Source organism: Microtus ochrogaster, linkage group LG2, assembly GCF_000317375.1.
Source record: "Microtus ochrogaster isolate Prairie Vole_2 linkage group LG2, MicOch1.0, whole genome shotgun sequence".
NCBI classification, from domain to species: Eukaryota; Metazoa; Chordata; class Mammalia; order Rodentia; family Cricetidae; genus Microtus; species Microtus ochrogaster.
In genome coordinates, this window is record NC_022028.1 from 49,728,478 (window position 1) to 49,749,311 (window position 20,834).

At 45.9% G+C, this 20,834-nt stretch overlaps 1 protein-coding gene across 1 annotated transcript; it reads left to right on the top strand.

The window, feature by feature from the left end:
* The first annotated feature begins 447 nt into the window (after positions 1 to 447).
* Positions 448 to 20,183, top strand: Glo1 (glyoxalase I). Its single transcript, XM_005360313.3, has 6 exons — positions 448 to 644; positions 10,244 to 10,326; positions 13,750 to 13,890; positions 15,676 to 15,743; positions 16,683 to 16,772; positions 19,661 to 20,183. The coding sequence occupies exons 1-6, from the start codon at positions 561 to 563 to the stop codon at positions 19,744 to 19,746; spliced, it is 552 nt and encodes a 183-aa protein (XP_005360370.1). The 5' UTR covers positions 448 to 560; the 3' UTR covers positions 19,747 to 20,183.
* Positions 20,184 to 20,834: the final 651 nt, after the last annotated feature.

The following is a 20,834-nucleotide window of genomic DNA, read 5'->3' on the forward strand; positions in this document are numbered from 1 at the left end:
CTGTAGTTGCTCTTTTTTAAAAAATAAAATAAAATAAACGGAATTGTTTTCAATTATCCTGGCCGATCCAACTGAGAGAATAAACTTCAAACTCTTGTACAATTAAAAAAAAAAAAAACAAAACCCAGTTCAAACTCTCATTATTCTAAAAACAGTAACTTTCACCAGGCTGCAATTTTATACGACGTTGCCACCCTGAGGGATGGGTGGTTATTCAATTTTTGCAATTAAGTACAAACAAAATCAGGTCACTGAGTAACACCCAAGGCGCGGATGGAGTGTCACAAAAAGTTGTTTAAAGAATTGCCGCAAAAAAAAAAATTGCCGCCATTGCTCGCAATGGCATCTTGGGAATTGTAGTTTTGCCATACTAAACTTGGGTCACTGGGATCCAATCAGCAGAAAGCCAACAACCATATGCACCACGATTGGTTGAGAGCCGCGGCCGCCCACTCCTTGGCCGGTCACTCAGTCTCTTGCAAAGGGGGCCCACGGTCTTTGCGAAGCGTGTCGTCCTCTGGTTTGTTGGCAGAGCTGGTGGGTGATCCTCCAGGGCGACCATGGCAGAGCCACAGCCTGCGTCCAGCGGCCTCACGGATGAGGTCGCCTTCAGCTGCTGCTCCGACCCGGACCCCAGCACCAAGGTGGGCGATAGGGCCTCCTTCTCTGGCTGCCGGAACGGACCTGGGACTCTGGCCCGGCAGGTCTGGGCCGAATCCTAACGCTATCGGCGGCAGCCGCTGGTCCGCCGGCTTAAAACGCAGTGGAGTGAGCTAGGAAGAGAGAAGCCGTTGGAGTAGACAGTGCTGGGAGCGGAGGTATCCCCTTTTTCAGAAAGTTATTTCAAAACATCTGACCCCATGTGCTTTAATTTGTTTATTTTTGCACGGTGTCTTGAAGCCAGGCCAAGTCTGGGTCAGATTCCATGTCTGTGCGTAGTTGTCCCTCGGTCAGACGCCATGGCCCTTTGGAGGGGCAGTTTCTGTACTCCCACAGTTAAGGGCCCTGTCTATAACTGGCCCCTCCCAGCCGCACTCACTTTCTGTAGTCGCCAAGAGTCCGGCTTTCACTCCTCCAAACTGATTTAACCGTATTTGCTCTTGCACAAGACCACACTTCTGCCCCGGTGAGTCTGGTGGAGAAACTAAAGGACTTCGGTCTGAAGGAACTCTCAGACCATCTTCTGGCCCTTTAGGGGCATAACCTGTGGCACGAGAAAGCAAAGCATTCGCGTCGCAGAACTGTACTTACAGTCGGCTAAAACTCATTCAGGTGTGCTACCCTGGTCTGGGAGGTCCAAGCAGCCACCTCCGAAAGTACCTCACTGTCTCTGCATTGTGGCTGACGGAGGAATTTAGTCCAGAGTAGTCGTCTGTGTCAGTAAACACCTTTGCATATACTCATTTAGGTGTATCTTTTGTAAATTCCCCATGATTGAACGCGAGCTTTACGCAGACCTCTAGGAGGGGCAGGTAGATGGCGAAGGACTTTGGTCCCTGCTTGTTCTTTGCCTTAAGGGCAGCTAGAGTCAGGCATACTGTAATTGCCAAAGCCTTTGACTAGAACAAGGTGTGTACTGAGGAAAGATCTTAGTCACCAGAAAGTTAAGGCAGGAAAGAAAGAATGAATACATGCCACACATCTTTCCACACCTTCCTCTTACACGTACCTTAGTTTGCATTTAATTCTTTTCTTTTTTTAATGATTTTATCTATGTCTTGTTTGCTTGTACATCTGCAACTCAGAAGAGGGCATCGGATCCCATAGACAGTTGTGAGCCACCATGTGGTTTGCTGGGAATTGAACTCAGGAGTACTGGGGTTGAAGGAATGCACTCTCACAACCAGCTTTCCTGCTGGGCTCTTACTTACATAGCAAAGTCAGATTCCAGCTACTGTTCTGTGTCAGCTGATTTCCTGGGAACTGGGGGTTTTAGGTAGCAGGCTGGTTCCAGGACCTGGGGATGTGGTGTGGTAGAGACCATGTTTGACTTTGAAGTCAATCCTTAACATTCAAAAAAGAAAGAGAAAAGAATGCATGAATAAATTAAAAGTCCCAGGGAGATCTTTAAAGATTTTTTTTAATGTATTTTTTTAAAAAATTTATTATATGAGCAGTGTTCTTCCTGCAGGCCAGAAGAGGGTACCAGATCCTATTATAGATGGTTGTGGGCTACCATGTGATTGCTGGGAATTCAACTCAGGACGTCTGGAAGAGCAGCCAGTGCTCTTAACAACTGAGCCATCTCTCCAGCCCAAAATGTACTTTTTTGTACCTTGATTTACGTTCCACATTGTCCGAATGTCTCTTGATTTGAAATTATCTTTTGAGATTAGGCATTTTTAGTCGTGGGCCAAAATACAACTAAGCATGTGGAGATGTAAAATGAGTTGCCCAATACCTGGTGTGTGTTGATTGTGCTAGGCCCTGAGCTGATGTACCTGGTGTGTGTTGATTGTGCTAGGCCCTGAACTGATGTGGCACAGTACCTGGTGTGTGCTGAGTGTGCTAGGCCCTGAACTGATGTGGCACAGTACCTGTTGTGTGTTGAGTGTGCTAGGCCCTGAACTGACGTTTTTAGGCTCATTCAGAACAGTTCTCTGAGGAAGGGAGAATTGTCTCCGTTGTACAAATAAGGAGATTTAGACACAGGTACTAAGTGACTTGCCTAGGGAGGAGCCCACGTTCCCAGCCTCTACCCTCTCCTCTCTGCTTCTGAGGTAACTCAGACTCTAACTGTAGAACTTGCAATGGAGGGGAGAGGGAAAAGCCTTCAATGAATGAGATTTAGCTGGGTTGTATACTAACTGCAAAGAACATGATAGGCGCTTTTGGTTGGGCGGTGATGCCGGCATAAACAAGGACTTCTTCCTTCGCCAAACACACACCAACTCTACGTACTTGGGATGAACGGGCTCTTGGCATTCCACAGCATCCCACGTGTATTTGTCACTGCTGTGACCAAACACCTGCTAAAGAGCAAGGGGAGACTGACTTCTGTCCACAGTTCAAGGGTGCATTCTGTGATGGTGGGAAGACATGGGGCAAGAGAGGCTCTAGCTTGTGTCAACGGAAGCGTGAGGTAGCTGATCACATTGTGTTTGCAGTTGGGACATAGAGCGAGATGATTCTGTGCATGTAGCTGGCTGGCTTCCCACTTTTTATTCAGCCTGAAAGCCTAGTCCGTGGGACGGTGCCACCCACATTCAGGGTGTCAAACTTTGGGTGATTCTAAGTCCAGTTTCATGTTGTCACGGGAGATGAGCTGTCATAGTTTTCAAAGATCGCAGCAGTGGTGACTTGTGGGCACAGGGTATTTGGAATCTGGAGCCCTGCATTGTAATCCTCATATCCTTGATTACTCCCATCTTGGCTGGGTTCCTGGGGCCTGTCAAAAGGAACGTAAAGATGACTTGGAGAGCTGGCCATGGTGGATCCTCTAATGCCAGTGCTTGGGAGGCAAAGGCAGGCGGATCTCTGAGTTTGAGGTCAGTCTGGCCTACAGAGTAAGTTCCAGGACAACCAAAGATACACAGAGAAACCCTGTCTTAAAAAAAAAAAAAAAAAAGATGACTCGGGGAGCTGTTGTGAGGGTCCGATGAGATGGAATGGCCTGTGCTGGCCTGTGGAGATGGAGCTCAGGGTAGCATCCAGCTGTGAGGGTCGAGGAAGGCATTAAGCAGAACATGGTGGTAGAACCACGTTTGTGTGCATGGGGTTCTCACACCCAGGGAGTCACACGGGAGATCCCAGGGGAAGGAAAGGAGACATCTTAACAAAATATAATACCAGTAGGGTGGCAGAAGGGTTCGGGGCAGGCCATATTGTGGTGAGAGTCACATGAAGCCTTGGTAGAGAGGGCTAGCCTGGTCTGTTGGAGTCAGGGCATGAAGAGAGAAGCCTGAATGTCATGTCTAAGAAGGTTAGGTTATGTGTGTGTGTGTGTGTGTGTGTGTGTGTATAAAGCCTACATTATATATAGTAGGTACATTATATAATAAATATTATATATTATATAATGTAGGTAGAGAATGGAGGGGCAGGAACACAAAACAGTCATTGGAGTACTCAAAATTTGAAAACTCCTGTTTGTTTTTCTCATCCTCCCTGGTGAGTTTGGAGTATGTGTGTATGTGTAACCAGACTTCGGACTTGCTAAGCACATACGTGCTCAGTGCTCTGACACTGAGATACATCCTGAGGCCAGAGTTATACTAGTATATTACACATGTATGTAATGGAAATCAGTATACATCTGTTGGGAGAACATGCCTCTTTCTCCAGCGATAAGCATTTGGCATAATGATTGGACTCAGCACTGTAAGGAGCAGTGACAAAGCTGTTGCTGAACAGCTAACAAATGTCAGACCTTGTGGACGTTTAGCCCCAGGGCGTCAAGAAGCCTCAACAAATCCACGATGATTGGTATTTCTTTCCTTAAACCCAGGATTTTGATTGTGGAACTCCACACTGCTCTTGAGTAAAAACCTGCAAGAAGCAGAGAGCAGTCGGGTTGGAAGCTGGGAGGACTCGAGCTAGGCAGTAGTTTTTAGGAAGGCTAAAGGAGGGTTCCCGGGAGGGTTAAGCAGGCATGGAAGTGGCAGGCTTGGCTTGGCTCTTCACCTGTTCGGTTCACTTCAGGTCAATAGGATTGCATTGAGGAGACTATGAAGAAAGAACCAGGGAAGACTTCCCGCGTGTCTCTCTTAGGCTAACGAGGAGTGGCTGGGGCATTCTCTCTCCTCTGTTTGAGCTGCGGTGCTTTTGATTCTCTGGCACAAGTGGATGTGGTGAGGAGGCCAGGGGTGGGAGTCCAGAGTTGAGGTTAGAGGGTTGGGCTGGGGAATGAAGATTTGGTAACCAAAACCAATAGTGTAATGGAACCCCTGGCTTTGTTTGTAACAGTTGCCGAAAGGCAAACAAAGTGCTTTGCTCTGGGCATGGCATTCTGTTAAGTACTTTAAATTTTTTTTATTTTACATTTATGGGTGTTTTGCCTGCGTATATGTCTTTGTGAGGTGTCAGAAGCCCTGGAATTGGAGTTACAGACAGTTGTGAGCTGCCATGTGGTTGCTGGGAATTGAACCCAGGTCCTCAGGAAGAGCAGCCAGTGCTCTTAACCACTGAACCTTCTCTCCAGCCCTGTGCTAAGTATTTTAATACATTACTGAATTTATACTTCATTTCAGCCATAGACTGATTATCTTCATCCCAGAGGTGTGGAAGCAGAGGTTTGAGGAAAGTAACAACTCTCAGTACCGGAATTGTAGAGCCATGTTATTGCCCGCTCAGAGTAAATAAATAAACAAACAGTTCCTCTCACGTGTGTGTTCTTCCTCCCTTTGCATGAGAAAAGGAATGCCTTGTGGGACTGACAAGAAGAGCAACAATGTTGGATGCAGCATGGGAGACCTGAGTTCAGTCCCCAGGACCCTTGTAAAAAACCAAAAAGGCCAGGCATGTGCTGTGCATTTGTAAGCCCAGCAGTAGGGAGGCAGAGGTAGGTGGATCCCTGGAGCTCTCTGACCAGCCAGTCAGGCCTGCTCTGGGAGCCCCAGGTGGACACTATCTAGCTGCATCTGGAGTTGTCCTCTGGCCCCCACAGGCGTGGACACACATTGCACAAGGACAGGCTACATGTACACAGGAAGTGTAATGACCTCACAGCTGTATAGAGGTCTGACAAGCCTCCCACTGGCTTAAACTCAGGGTACGGGCGGAGCTTCCGTCCTTGCTGGAGGCTCCAGAGAGGCACCTGCTTCCAGCTCCGGCTGTTGTCTTATCTCATTTCCTCTCAGCGGTTGGACCGACACCCTCGTTTTCTTACCGGTTGCCAGTGTCCAAAATGGGGGTGATAGTCAGGCTCTCAGGCAGCCCCTATAGTTTACTCGTTCTGACATCCCTGCAGCCACACCCCTCCTCACCATATCCACCATGTGCCAACTCTTCTGTCTTCTGATGCTTTTAAGGTCTTGTGTGAGTGCATGAACCACCTACCCAACTGAGCTGGTTAACCCTTCCCCCCTGTTTTTTTCCAAGATAATATTTTAAGTATGTGTTGGCATGTCTGTTGGCACACGCTGTGTGCATGTAAGTGCCTGTGCAGTCCAGAAGGTGTTGCATTCATTGGAGCTAGAATTACAGTTGTGAGCTACCCAGTGTGGGGTGCTGGGAAGTGAAACCAGGTCCTCTGCAAGAGCAGTTCGTGCCCTTAACTGCTGAGCTGTCTCTCCAACCCCAGTCTCTATTTCAAGGCCATCTGGTTAGTTAATTCCATTCTCAGAGTCCCTTACGGTAGAACCTAAGTTAATGTTTGATGAAATAATCTGGACCATGTTCAGAGCTGACTGGGTCTGCCAGCCTTCCCTCCTCCCAGGGGCTGTCGTGGCGAATCCCCAAGCCTAGTGTAGGAGGTTGGCTTTCTCTGATGAGGCCTGCCAAGGACTGCCTTTGAGATCGCCGCTGTGTGGCCTGAAAGAGCACACATCAGCATCTCAGCGGACTTGGCCTCCCCACACGCAAGCCCAGTAATTGGTAGGGAAGCAGCAGGCACTCAGCATTCGTTGGGAGAGGGAGATGCCTGCTTGAGCATCTTGTTTTAGTCTCTGCTTAGACCAGCATCTGGCATAAAAGTGGTCTTGCTGCTTTGTAAAAAGGTCTGAAATTGGTTTTTTTCTCATTTCGCTGTAGTCAGAGTGACTTTGCGGCTGTATTCAGAGGACAGAGCCAGGTGGTCAGTGCCTGGCCGGGGAGCCGTTCATTGCTCTCTTACCTGATTGACAAAGGGGAGGGCAGCTCTGGATTTGAAAAGGCTGCGTAGGTTCCAGAAAAATGGAACCTCGTGCCTTTTCCCTGGGTGCTGTGTGGCACAGTGAGAGAAGCAGACCATGAGAGGCACGCTGATGCTCAGGTCAGGGTATGAACTGCCCGGCTGTCCCCAGGAGAAAGGAATGCAGCACCACCAAAAGTGAGTTTGCGGTTTATAGGATGCTTTTAATTGGACAGGAGAGCGTTAAGGACAAAGGAATTCTCACAGGCAAAAGGGACTGCAGTAAGCAAAGTTTTATTGGGGGGTGGGGGAAGCCCTATGCTGTTAGCAGGAGGCTGTGGGCAAGCTGTTCTGCTCTGAGGGGTCAGCCGATTTCTGAGAAATGGAGAACACTGAGTTTCCATTTCCCTTAAGGGCCTGGGTCCCACAGGGATTGTCCATCTTGGTATCTTAGGTGACCTTATTTTAGGATGAACAATGAATTTAAGTGCTCTTTAAGATCACTTTTTCATGATAGACAATGAATAGTGTATTTGCGTTTTATATGAGATAAGTTTGGGGGAAGAGGCTGTTTGGCCAGAGCATTACTTGTGGGTGGAGTGAGTTTTCCTGTCCTGCAGCTGCTGTCAGAGCATAGGCACTCATATGTCCTGCATAGGCATTCAGAGGCTTAATATAAATTATAAATGGTCGGCCAATAGCTCAGGTTCATTACTAACTCACTCTTACATTTTCAGTTAAACCATATTCGTTATTTACATGCTGCCATGTGGTGGTACCTTTATCAACATGGCACATCCATCTCCTGCTCCCTCTGTGTCTGGCTGGCTACTTCAGACTCTGCCCTTCTTCCTCCCAGTCTGGCTCTCCTGCCTAACCTCATCCTGTTCAGCTATTCTTTATTAAACCAGTCACAGTGACAAATCTTCACAGTGGATGAAGGGAATGCTTTTCTCATTGTGATAAAACTACTTGGGGAAAGGGCTTAGTTTGACTTGCAGTTCAAGTTACACGCCATTACGGTGGAGAGGTCGTGGTGGAAGGAGTTTGAAGTGGCTGGTCACATTATAGTCACAGACAGTAATCAGAGAATGGGGACTGTTGGTGCTTAGCTAGCTCTCTTTTTTGTGCAGTCCAGGACCCAATCCCATGGAATGGTCCCACCTATATTTATATGGGGATCCCCACTTTGATTAATCTCAAGATTTAGCTTAAGGCCTTGGGTTTAGTCCTCAACTCTGGGAGGAAAAAAAAAAAAAACCAACCAAACCAAAACAGACCAAAAAAGATGGGTAAGTGGTGGAGCAGGCCTTTAATCCCAGCATTCTGGAGGAAGGGGCAGGTGGATCTCTGAGTTTGAGGCTAGCCTGGTCTACAAGTTCCAGGATAGCCAAAGAAACCCTGACTGGAGGGAGGGTGAAAGGGAGGGAGGGAGAGAGAGAGAGAGAGAGAGAGAGAGAGAGAGAGAATGAATCCCTAAATTAAATCCCTCCTGCGGGCCTGGAGGCTAACCTAATCCAAATAATTTCCTGCAGGTGAGCCGAGAGGCTTGCCCCATGGTGATTCTAGAGCCCTAGCTATCAAAGCTGCAGAAGGATGGTCAGTTTTCAGCCCTGTTGTGTTAAATCTACAGATACAGAAGAATAACACTGTTGGAAGTGCTTGTGGCAAAAGAAAACCTGGATTTACAAGAGTTAGATAATGAGTGTACTCAGTATTGGCTTCTCATTTATAAAATGGAGATAATACTCATACATATATATTTTATCAGGGCTGGGAGCATAGCTCCCTTGACTAGCACTCAGGAGGCCTGGGGTTTGATTCCCAGTACTGGGCAAGGTAGTGTACACACAGGTGATCTCAGCACTTGGGAGGTGGAGTCAGGAGTATCAGTAGTTCAAGGTCATCCTTGGCGCCGGGTGAATCAAGGCCAGCCTGACTCAAAAAATGGAGCAGGTGACTGTGTGTAAAGAAATCAACTCCTAACTAAAGTGTTATTAATAATTTTAACCCTATGAAATTATGCATTGTCTTCCCTTTTTTTAGGTAAGCCTTTTGTTTTCTGAGGAAGTTGAAGGCTTTACAAAGGGTTAAGACACTAAATTTTTGCTTCTAGGTTCTCTAGGAGTCTAAGGTCTTCATAAGGTCTTCCCATTGACACGTTACCAGTAAATTCACAGACATTCAGAATCTCAGGGTGGCACAGAGGGTCACAGCGAGAGTAGCTTCTCAAGGCAGTTTCTTTCTGCAGAGACTGCCAGAGGGCAAGGACTAACAAGCGCCCTGGGGCAGGATGGGCTCTTGGTTTTTATACAGAGGGTCCTCCCCTATTGACTGGTTTTATAAGAATCCTCAGAAAGCGAAGGAGGAAGGGGTCAGCTGTTCAGGCCATCAGGTTCTAGGGGACTGGGGATGGGGCCCTCATTTCTCACTAAATAGTTCAGCAAGGGTGTTTATACATTCATCAAAAAATATGGAGGCAGGTGGATCTCTAAATTCAAGGCCAATCTGGTCTACAGAGTGAGTTCCAGGATAGCCAGGGCTACACAGAGAAACTGTCTTGAGGGAAAAATGTGTGTGTGCACATTGTGTGTACGTGTGTGTGTTTGTGTGTGTGTGTGTAAAATTGCAGAGCCAGGTATCGTATGGTAGCCCACACCTTTAATCCCTGCACTTTGGAGAACTCAGGCTGATCTCTGTGAGTTTAAGGCTATCTCGGATTTGCTTAGAGAGTTCCAGGCTAGTCAGAGCTGCATGAGACCTTGTGTGTGTGTGTGGGGGGGGGCGGGTATTATAGAGGTTGGATTCTTTGTTATCCCAAATAAAATTAGTTTTGGTTGCACAAAATCAAGGTAGAGAAAGGATGCACTCGTTAGTAGTCTATTTGGAAGGTAGAGTCACCGGAAGCCCCATGGAGTGGGGAAGTGCCAGCAAAAAAAATTGTTTTCTGCCACCTTGCTGGGGTGGGGAGGTGCGGGAATGTTGTGGCGGCAGTCATTTCATTTCATAATTGTCCCGCTAAAGCGGGTGCTGGTGGCTCTTGCCCATGACCTCAGGACTTGTGTGTGAAAGCCAGAGGGTCAAGCAGGGGCCAGTTGGTGACACAGCAAGTTTGAGGCCATATGAGGTAATGCCACTGGAACCCAAAATGAACCAAGACAACCACCAAGGTCCCACCAAGCCCCAGTGACTCAGAAAGTCAGGTTTTTCAAATCATTGTTGAAGGGCATTCCTGGAATGGTAAGTCGCTGGCTCGCAGCTGCTCCACCCAGAAGCTTGCAACTGGGGACAGCACTTGGCAGAGAGCTCGGGAGTGGAGCGAGGGGCGTGGGAACTGTTCGAGGGAGCTACTGTTGAGGCTGGAAATGGGCTTGCGTTTTCCGTTTGCTTTACAATGCTGGGCTGGTTGAGAGCACAGTGAACACCGCAGTATGGAAAGTTAGGGACTGAACCTACACTGTTGTCTCCCCTTAGGACTTCCTAATGCAGCAAACCATGCTAAGAATTAAGGATCCTAAGAAGTCCCTGGATTTCTACACTAGGGTTCTTGGACTGACGTAAGTATTTCTTGGTGCCTTAGTGTTGAAACCCTCAGCGTTAGAGAAGATGGCTCAGGAGTAGAAGCAGAGAACTGCCTCCCCCCGAAGTTCCCCTACCCTCCATAGCAATGCCATGGCACGTGCTTCCTTCCTCTCAGAAATAAATTAATATTATTTTTTTTTTTATAAAAAAATCAAACAACCTTTTTTTCTTTTCTTTTTTCATAACAGAAAGTCTTTGGTTGAGGAGCCTACAAGGAGGCCCGACTAGACAGCACTTTGGTTAGGTTCCATTTGTATCAGGACTGGTCAAGGCGCAAGGGCAACAGGAGGGGCATGCGATTTCGTTTTCTGCAGACTCCCTTCTGCCTGAGAGCTGGCCAGCTAGATCATTCTTCCGTTCAGACCCTTGACATGCTCGGACTGCTTCTAGCTCTGTTTGCTTCTGAAATGTGAATGGCAGAACGCATTATTAAAAAGAATGGCTTTGTTTACAGCCGGCCCTGGTTCCGGTTTTAGAGGCTGCATTTTCTTTTGCTAAAGGGTAGTAGCCACGGGTGTGCAACTCTTTCAACATTTTGGTGTGCTGTATTTTCTATTGGCTTTATTGGGGTATAACTGATCATTTGACTTTTCTTTGTTTCCTCAAATGCCATGAGGTTTTTGATGGCACACATAATTAAGTGAAATGATCTTTAATTTTTTGCTTTTCATTTACTTTCACAAGTTTTAAGAGACCCGCCCAAGTAATACATCTGAATTATGTATGGTTAGAAAATGTGAGCAGTTCTGAAGACTACAAAACGAAGAGGAATGGCTTCCTTCTCTGGGTCCTTGCCCCCAAACTGCTCTTAAATTCTTGTGATTCTTTCCTGTGACAGTGGCTTTCTGGTGTGTACAGCATATTTAAAGGGCAGAGAGAAAATGAATGCCCGGACACCTACCGTTGGCCAGGCGCCAACCCTGTTACTCCCTTGTGCCTTCGCAGCAGGCCTTGCAGGCAGCTGTGTCCTCCTTCTACACGTGAAGAAAGGAAGTTTCTGCTCTCTGACCCCACAGTTGGCAGAGCTGAAACCACAAGCAGGTTGACCTTTGTTTTTAAATAGCTCCCAGGGAGAGCCTACATCCAGTGGTCCAGGTATAGTGATAACAGGGATGAGTAGATAAAAGATTAGAGCAGAACTCTGGAAACTGATGGCTCAGTTGATAAAGTGCTTGCCATGACCGCATGGAGATTTCAGTCTCTTGGAACCCATGTAAAAGTGTTGGGTGTGGTGGTGTGCACCTCCAGGCCCGTTGCACCTGCAGTCCTGTTGCACCTGCAGGCCTGTTGCACCTGCAGGCCTGTTGCACCTGTAGTCCCGTTGCACCTGCAGTCCCGTTGCACCTGCAGGCCTGTTGCTGGAGCCACAAAGATTCTAAGGCTGTCCTTGCACTCAGGAGCCAGAGGCAGGTGGATCTCCTGCCGTCTTAGCCGCTTTAGCAACTGCAGGCCAGGAGGGGTCACTTACTGACATAGTCTCTGGGGTTGAGGGTGACTGAAAGACAGTGGAGAGCAGTTGAGGATACCCTGTGTCAACCTCTTACCTCTACATGCGCAGTATGCTCCATATGTATGGATGTATGTATCCATGTCTGTGCACGTGCACATACACCCCCACCCCCCAAAAAAGACATTTTGCTAGGCTTCAAGTACTTGCTCTTGATTATGAACAGAATCATCTTTGAGCATAATGTGTATTGCTCTGCTTACATGCGATCTAACGTTCTTTAAACCGACTTGATTAACTGTCACTTTTTAGAGCCTCAGGGCTCCTTCACCCTTTGCATCAAGTCTCTCCTGTCCCACTCACTTTCTCCCTTCCACCTACAAACTTCCGAAGTCTTTGGAGACTCTCTTGCCCTCTGCACCCTCGTTTGTCCTCGGTCACTCTCTCTGCAGCGGGTCTGCAGAGGCTCTGCTGCTGCTCTCTTCCTTGACTCCCTCCTTCCTCCCGGCCCTGTGTCAGCTGCCTGGTCATGTTGAAGCCGCTCCCACAGAGCCTTCCCACGTCATGTGACCTTTTTGCAGTCTTAATCCTGTTTCACTTTTCTGCAGTATTTGAGACTTTAGCCTTCCTATTGTAGATATTCACTTGTCTGTGATATTAATCTGCCCGTCTCTCCTGCCACGTGGCCTCCATTTCCTTTCCGGGTGTTTTTTGATGTGTTTAACTGAAAGAATGGCAGGAAAAGGTGTTGTTCACTGAAACCCAAACCTAGAACATTTTTCCCTGCTTATAGATAAGCACTGTGATGCTAGCTGAATTTCACTAAATTTGAATAATTGAGAGATGATTGTGCCGAGTCACCCGTGGAAGTGGAGCACTTGGGAGGCTGAAGCAGGGGATGGGTGAATTGGCGCTTTCTAGTGAGTTCGGGTGTGTCTCACAAAACAATAAAACAAAGAGAAAGAATCGATGGATTACAGAACCTCACCCCTGACAGCTCGGTACAGGAACCTGGACTAGGGGTGGCGAAGGAGTGAGGAGGGATCAGACACTAAAGAAATTGCTCTGTGGGCACAGAAAAGCTGGGGTCAGGTGGTCGGTCTGTGCGCACTCAGATTGATTCCAGCTCCCTGCCTGCAAGGGTGGGCTGGTCTCGGTAGGAGGTGTCTGGAGGCAGCAGTCTCAGGCATCCTGCAGGAGCAAGCTGTAGCTGCTAACTTCTGCATACACTGTGAGCATTGTTGTCACTTGGCCTAGAGGAAGGCTTTGCAGTCCATCTGATCCTAGAGGTGTGTTGGGAGCTCTTCTCTTCCCATGGGTCTGAGCATTGGTCCTTCATATGGCCATGCTCATGTCAACAATACACACTCCCTCAAGACTTCACCCACTTGACACTTTGACGCAATGCTTCCTTGGCTCTCAGAACTTTTTATTTTATTTTGTGTGTGTGTGTGTGTGTGTGTGTGTGTGTGTGTGTGTGTGTGTGTGTTCACGCATGCACTAGAGGGGACATACCATGTATAAAGGCCAGAGGTCAACTTTGGGTGCTGTTTCTCAGGAACCGACCACTTTGGTTTTTGAGACAGGGGTTCTCTGGGGCTTTTGGGCCTGTCCCGGAATTAGCCCCTTACCAGGCTGGCCTCGAACTCACAGAGATCCGCCTGCCTCTGCCTCCCGAGTGCTGGGATTAAAGGCGTGCGCCACCACCGCCCGGCCACTCCTGGCTTTTTACGTGGGTTCTGGGGACCCACTTATACATACATATACTTACACAGCAAGCACTTCATAGATGGAGCTATAAATGAGGTCTTTTCCCACTAATTTTTGCCCATAGTTTTCTCACCAAAGTAACTACATTGCATATGGCCCTTATTCCTGGTAGAACTTAAATATTATGTTAAGTTTATTACCAGCCTTCGCTATTATAAATGACTATGGCTTTTAATTTCAGGCTACTCCAAAAGCTTGATTTTTCTTCGATGAAATTTTCCGTCTATTTCTTGGCTTACGAGGATAAGAATGACATCCCTAAAGATAAGAATGAGAGAACAGCGTGGACACTGTCCAGAAAAGCTACACTTGAGTTGACACAGTGCGTACAAGTCTTTGTCTCTTTATAGATCCTAATTTTTTATAAGGTATTTTTAAAGAATCTCTTTTTATGTGGTTTCCAGTCTAAGTCAAATTATATATATGTAAATTTCATGTGCCTTCATGTTTTGCTTGCATGTATGTCTGTGTTGGATCCCCTGAAACTGAAGTTACAGTTAGTTATGAGCTGCCATGCGGGTTCTGGGAATTGAACCCAGGACCTCTGGAAGAGCAGCCAGTGCTTCCAGCCGCTGAGCCATGTCTCCAGCCCCCTAAATCGATTTTTAATATTTTTATTATTTTTAAATATTTGGGTCTTCGTGTTATTCTTATGGTTTCTTTAGGACAGAGAGAACATTTTTCTTTTAGAGAATATAAGACCCTGAATTGGCAAGATATTTGCCAAACTATAGATTATTAATTTTATAACTTACAGATTCTCCTAAAATCTTCTGATAGTCATATTTTTGTCCTTTTATTATTTTACTGTTTTTGATCCAGAAATGTTATAGAATATATTCCTTTTAAATAACCAGCACATAATTTTGTAATAATTTTTTGTTTGTTTGTTTTTGTGTTTTTGTTTTGTTTTTTGAGACCGGGGTTCTCTGTGTAGCTTTGGAGGCTGTTCTGAAACTCACTCTGTAGACCAGACTGGCCTTGAACTCACAGAGCTCTGCCTGCCTCTGCCTCTTGAGTTCTGAGAGTAAAAGCAGGTGCCACCATTGCCCGCCCCCAACATTCAAATTTTAAGGTGCTTTTATAACCTCAACGTTTAAAAGTACAGAATTAAAGGACTCCCCATTTCTTTCTGTGTTAGTATGTATCCTTTGATTCAGAAACACTTGCTTAAGTGGCCGACCGTCTTGTCTCCAGAATGGAAATGCTCAAATCTGGTCCATGGAGCTCATCTCCAGAGTGGAAATGTCTCAAATCTGGTCCATCTAGAACTTAGTGCAGAAATGATAGTTGCTGCAGCTTTTATTCTTGCTCTTATCTGGGTGCCGGATTCGACCATCTTCTTAACGTAGGTAGAATCTTCTTTGCCAGCTTGTCCTTCCTGCAGGTGGAAAAATCAGTTTTGTAGTAAAGTAGCATGCATACAGAGTAAGCCTTCGGAGAGTTCCCTTCTCATAGGCTATTCTAAGGTCAGAACTGCAATTACTATCTTGTGCAAGCCTTCTTCTCTAGAAGAACAGAACCAATAGAATGTAGATAGAAAAGGAAATTTATTAGATTGGTTTACATGGTAGGGGTTGGATAGTCTCAACAATGGCTCTCTGAACACCGGAGAAGCAGAGAACCTGGTAGCTGCTCCATCCACAAAGCTGGATGCCTTACCAGTCCTACACTAGTATGGAAGGCCTTGGGGCTCCCTAGAAGGCCAATAAGCTGGAGTCTGTTATCAGCTGAGAGTAACAGGAACAGATTGTATCGGCGTAAATAAATGCAAGGCAGATATAAAGGAATATTTACAACTTTAATGATAAACTTACAGAACCTAAGTTCCCGCATAGCCAAGGAGGTAGGAAAGAAAAAAGGGAGGGCGCAGCCTCTGCGTGCTCCATTTATCCGGAAACAACCGCCCTAGGCAAACCCGCCCTAAAGGGGCTGGCTTAACCCTACAACAGATGCAGGACAGCTGGAAAGTGTTAGCTGTGTTTGCTGTAGGTCTTTTTTTCTGTAAATTTACTGGAGGACACACCCTGAGGTGCGTCTTCCAGGTTTGTGCTAAGTCCCCCAGGTTGATAGTTATAGCCTGCTAACACAGTCCTTTCCTCTGCAGCAACTGGGGCACCGAAGATGATGAGACCCAGAGTTACCACAATGGCAACTCAGACCCTCGGGGATTTGGTATGTTTGCCCCATTGTATGGTGTCTGTGGGTGTGTATGATTTTACATGGTAATACATATTTATGGTACAGTAAACTTAAGATACAAATGACCTAATTTTCAAGTAATTTATTAGGGATATGATTGTTTTTATTTGCTGCAGATCTTATTCAGCAGCTATCTAATTTCAGTATTGGTCCAAACATTGTGTTTGCTTTCTCATAATATTATGCTGTAAAGTCACAGTATTATGTTTTCAGTAAACTTTATTATGGGGCTAGGAAGAGAGTCCGCAGCCTTACCCATGCCAGGCAAACGTTCTAAGCTGCCCTCCCTCTCCTTCTAGGAGAGTGTTCAATTAAAACACTGATGACCGAGGTTAATAATAATCCCATTTTCTGGCAGTGTCTTGTCAAGGGCTGAAGAGATGCTTCAGTGGTTAAGAACACTTGCTGTTCTTGTAGAGGACCTGGCCTTGGTTCCCAGCACCCACATTGTGGCTTACGACCATCCGTAATTCCAGTTCCAGGGGATCTGATGCCCTCTTCTGACCTCAGTGGGTATCAGGAGCACACATAGTGCATATACAATAAAATAAATCTAAAGATATCTATCTTGTCACGTGGCAGAATAGTGAGTTGGGAAATGTAGTGAACGTCTACAGTTAATCTATTAAACAGGAGTAAATGATAACCTTTCGGGTATAGATTATCTAAACAGATTGAAGTATGCATCAGTCAGTACTGGTTTATTTCAAACAACAATTCACAACTATTTGACTATAAGTAGCCAGTCAGAAGCTACTGGCCCTTTAATATATAGATTTTGAACCTATTTAGCTCTGTTTCCGAAGGCCTTGTGTTTTGAAGTAAGTTTTGGAAGCCATTTGCAGCACGTGGGTGTACTCTTATAATCATTTCTTTCTGTGCTTTGTTTTTGGGGGAATGGTATCACCAAAGGTCACATTGGGATTGCTGTTCCTGATGTCTACAGTGCCTGTAAAAGGTTTGAAGAGCTGGGGGTCAAGTTTGTGAAGAAACCCGATGATGGTGAGTCAACCCACCCTTCACCATGTGCATAGCTGTGATTGGTCAGTCTGCTCTGCACCACAGCTGTGATTGGTTAATATGTCTGAGGGCTGTTGGAGCCATGCTGGTTGGATGCAAGTAACTGGAAGCTCTTTTCAGCAAGTCCTAGAGCAAAGGAACGTGAAGAGAATTCCTGGCTCTCTTAAAAGACCAGAAAGAACTGGTGGCCTCACCAGGACACAGGACCTGGAGAGCCATGGGACCTCGCCTTCCCTTCCCTAGCCCTGCTATTTTCTCTCATTGGCTACCAGCTTTCAGGATTTCAGGGTGTAGGTAGTTGCTCCTAGAAGAATTCTCTGAAGTGTATTTTGTTGTCAATATAACTTTGTCAGTTTACTAATAATAACTGATATTTTTCATTCTTATATACAATTGTATATCCTATGCTTTGGGTATGTGTCTTGAAATGGCATATATCTGAATTCTGTTGGATTTATATGTATCATTATTATTATACTTAGATCTATTCTTACCTTCTTAAGTTTTAAAATTAATTTTAACTTTGGAAATATGTTATTGCCCTGTAGCCCAGGCTGCCCATGACCTTAGGATTCTCTTTTTTCAGCCTCCTAGTTACGGACATTATAGTGTGCCACCACAGTTTGAGACATTTTACGAGCTTAAGCAGTAAGTAGTTCATTGTTAGAGCCCTTGCCTAGCATGCACTGGGTCATAGGTTCAGCCCAGCACCAAAAACCAACCAAACAAACAAACCAAAAAAAAAAAAAAAAGAGCCCCAAACCAACCAACCAAACACATAACAAAAACCCAGAGAAAAATAAACAAGACATTTTAGTAAAATTGTTTGAAGGAAAACATGTCCTATGGGATCCCCTCAGTAAGTGAACAGCTCTCCTCTCTGCTCACATCAGCTGCTGTCACCTAGACTGAGTTAGTGATTTTCTTTTCTTTTCTTTCTTTTCCTTTCTTTTCCTTTTTCTTTTTCTTTCTTTGGCCTCCACATTTTTAAAAAAATAATGTAGTACAATATTTTAAACATCTTCACTCCATTTCTCTCTTGAAGCATCTTTTAGATTTTCCTGTCTTAGCAGCACTATGTTCTGAGGTTTTGTGAGATTAGGCCTCTGAGACACATGCATGGGAACCAGGCACACGTGGGTTAGTTCCGGTGGGAATCCTCTGCTTGTTTTCCTTCACCACTGAAAACGCTCCTGTACTGTCATTCTGCGTGCAAGTGTCCTTGAGAACGCTGTCAGTATTTCCTCTTTTTTATTTTATTTTATTTATTTCTTGGAGCTTTTTGTTTTACCAGCTACTTTCCCCTCACATGTGTCTATTCTGATTTTCCACCTTTTTCCCTTTGTATGTGTCTGTGTGTGGAGTGTGTGTCTGTGTGTAGGCCTCGGTTGACAGTGGGCATCTTCCTTGAATACTCTCCACTTTATTTAATAAGGCAGAGTGAGCTCCCTGGAGAGCCCAGCCCCAGCCCTCACACCGGGGTAACAGGTAGCTGCCAGGTTTGCCTACCTGCCGCCTTCTCGGGGGCTCTGGGAATCCAGACTTAAGGCCTCATGATTGTACAGCAAATGCTTTAGCCATTTCCTGTCAGCCCAGCTCTCTGCTGGAGGCTTTGTTTCTGGCCTCTTTTCTTGGCTCCCTAACATTTTCTTTGTCTTAGTTCACACTGGCAATACTTAATAGTGCTCTCTCACGCCTTAATAACCCTTTGTCCACTCATTGTTCTAATAGTTCATGTTGAATTCGAATCTATAATCCACATAATTATGTTCCTAGATTATGTTAGTTTGGCTTCTGAGCTATTTTTCCCAACAACTGTAAGCTGTTGTAATCCACCAGGCCACGTGACTAGCAGAAGAGAATTGTCCCCAGGGATCTGCGTGATCTCAGGAAGACAGGCTGATGAGCCCTGGGCTGAGTTTTCTGGGTACTAAAATGACAGCTCTTCCGCTTAGAAGCTTTCCCCCTCAGGGCAAAGCAGTGTTAGTAAGAGACACACCTGAGGTTGTCACACGCTTGTTCCTGGATGTGTGGGGACATAAGGAAGGCCAGCTGGTTCAGTTTTCTTAGCTTCCTCGTTAGACAAGCTCTGTCCCCCCTTCACTCTTGAGGACATCTGGCAATCAGTAGCTGAGCCCCTCCCAAGTGCCAGGGTGGGTGTCGCTTGCCTTGGGGAGGCAGAAGCAAACACCCTGTTTATTCTCCCACAGCCACAAATCCAGAACTTGTGTTCTGACTCCAAATTACTTTCTGTATGGATCAGGGAATGGTCGCCTGCGGCCTCAGCCACAGCCCTCGAGATTGCTTAGCTGTGTTTTACCCTCTCTCTTTCACCCTGTTTGTAGTCCGTGACCTTGGGGTCAGGAGGCAGACGCGAGAGTCAGATGAGTCCAGCATCTTAGTCCCCACGTAAATCAATCTCTCAGCCACATTTGTACATCTGAGTAAACAGCTCCCTCTGGTCACAGTTCCCGGGAGTCTCAGTGTGATTGACAGGGCTTGGGTTGCCTAGTGTATTGTTTAATAGGGTTTAAGTGACCCAAGCCTCTGGTGTCTTGGTTGTGTGAGGAGGCCACGTTATCTGTTCCCTTGAGCATACCTCTATCTTCTTTTCCTTCTTAAATAATTTCTGTGATTGGTGTTATGGTAGCCTCAAGGTGAGTCAAGGACCCCATACTTAGCAGGACTGTTTTCAGCTCCTTCTGGAAGGTCATTCTAGCATTAGGATAACCGTGGTACCATTTAACACAAACTTTCTAGAATGGAAACTATCAACAATGTGTCTCATTCAAATGCAGATTAAAATTGTAATGAAAATGTGTTTGATTTTTAATGTTCCTTTCTGGTAATGAGAAGTTTTCATTACACAGGTAAAATGAAAGGTCTGGCATTCATTCAAGATCCTGACGGCTACTGGATTGAAATTCTGAATCCTAACAAAATAGCAGAGATTTAGTTCTTTGTTGGAGTCGGTGGGGACAAGCAGCAGCGCGAGAGAAGCAGCTGAGGCCCCAGAAGCATCGAGAACTGACGGATCTGTGCCCCAGCTCCAGCCGCTCTGAAATCCCTCTCATTCTCCTGTTTCAGTGGCTTTTTCTTTTTAAATCTCCCCCCCCCTCTATTTAGTCAACCTAATTTTCAAGTACCAGTTTATCGTATGACTTTGACAAAGTTATGTGACTTTACTTTTTAGATAATAATTAGAACGATTCCCTCTGGAGACCACGTCTGCTCCCGCCTGTCTCTTCAATACTACTCAAGTCTGGTTTTGATCTATCATTTAAAATTTTGTTTTAAATGTTTCTTTTTCTGTTGGGGGGCTGTTACCTTCTGGGGTTTCAATTCCTGAGAAATGACTCTTCATAATGGGAAGTAAAGAGTTCTGAACAGAAATGAAGCTTCGTGTGTGCTTCAAACAACATAGTGTTTATTTTACAAATGAGAAGGCACTCGAGAGCAGTTCTGAATCATGCTGACAAGGATACTGGCAGAAATACTATATATATACACACACACACACACACACACACTCAAGGTTCAAGGACTAACTTTACTTTTGTAGGGCTGTGGAGAAGGAAGGGCTTAATTTACTGGATACTTAGACAGTGGCTAGGCAGCAGCATGCTTCATGTGAGTGGAGACTGCAGTTACCGTCATCATTTTGGTACCTGGATTATGACTCACTGTAGTTCCTGCGCTAGTCTTCTGCTGAGACCTGCGGTGAGCTTGGCTTTGTGCCTTTGCTCTCGAGCTTGACTGCAGTGGAAGAAGCATAGAAGTCTCAGCACAAGGCTGGCCTCGGTGACATTCTGTGTGAGTGAGGCTCACATGAGCCTTCCCCACCCAGCCAGGGTCTTCATGAATTCACTTAGGATAAATTATTTCCAGTGATAGCTCAGATATCAGGAATTCTCTCAGTGATCTACCCTGCTGACTGACGAAGGATTCTAAGAGGCAGTTTTGAAAACTTAAGGCCTGGAGGATAAAACCCAATTTGAGGTCAAACTGCATTGAAGTTTTCTGCGGTGTAGTGGCAGATGTCTG

What these genes read in the sequence shown, in the direction of transcription:
- Glo1 (XM_005360313.3), top strand. Translation starts at nt 561, where the DNA reads ATGGCAGAGCCACAGCCTGCGTCCAGCGGCCTCACGGATGAGGTCGCC. An exon ending in ACTAGGGTTCTTGGACTGAC is followed by an intron (nt 10,327 to 13,749) that starts GTAAGTATTTCT and finishes TTTTAATTTCAG; the next exon opens with GCTACTCCAAAAGCTTGATT. An exon ending in GCTACACTTGAGTTGACACA is followed by an intron (nt 13,891 to 15,675) that starts GTGCGTACAAGT and finishes TTTCCTCTGCAG; the next exon opens with CAACTGGGGCACCGAAGATG.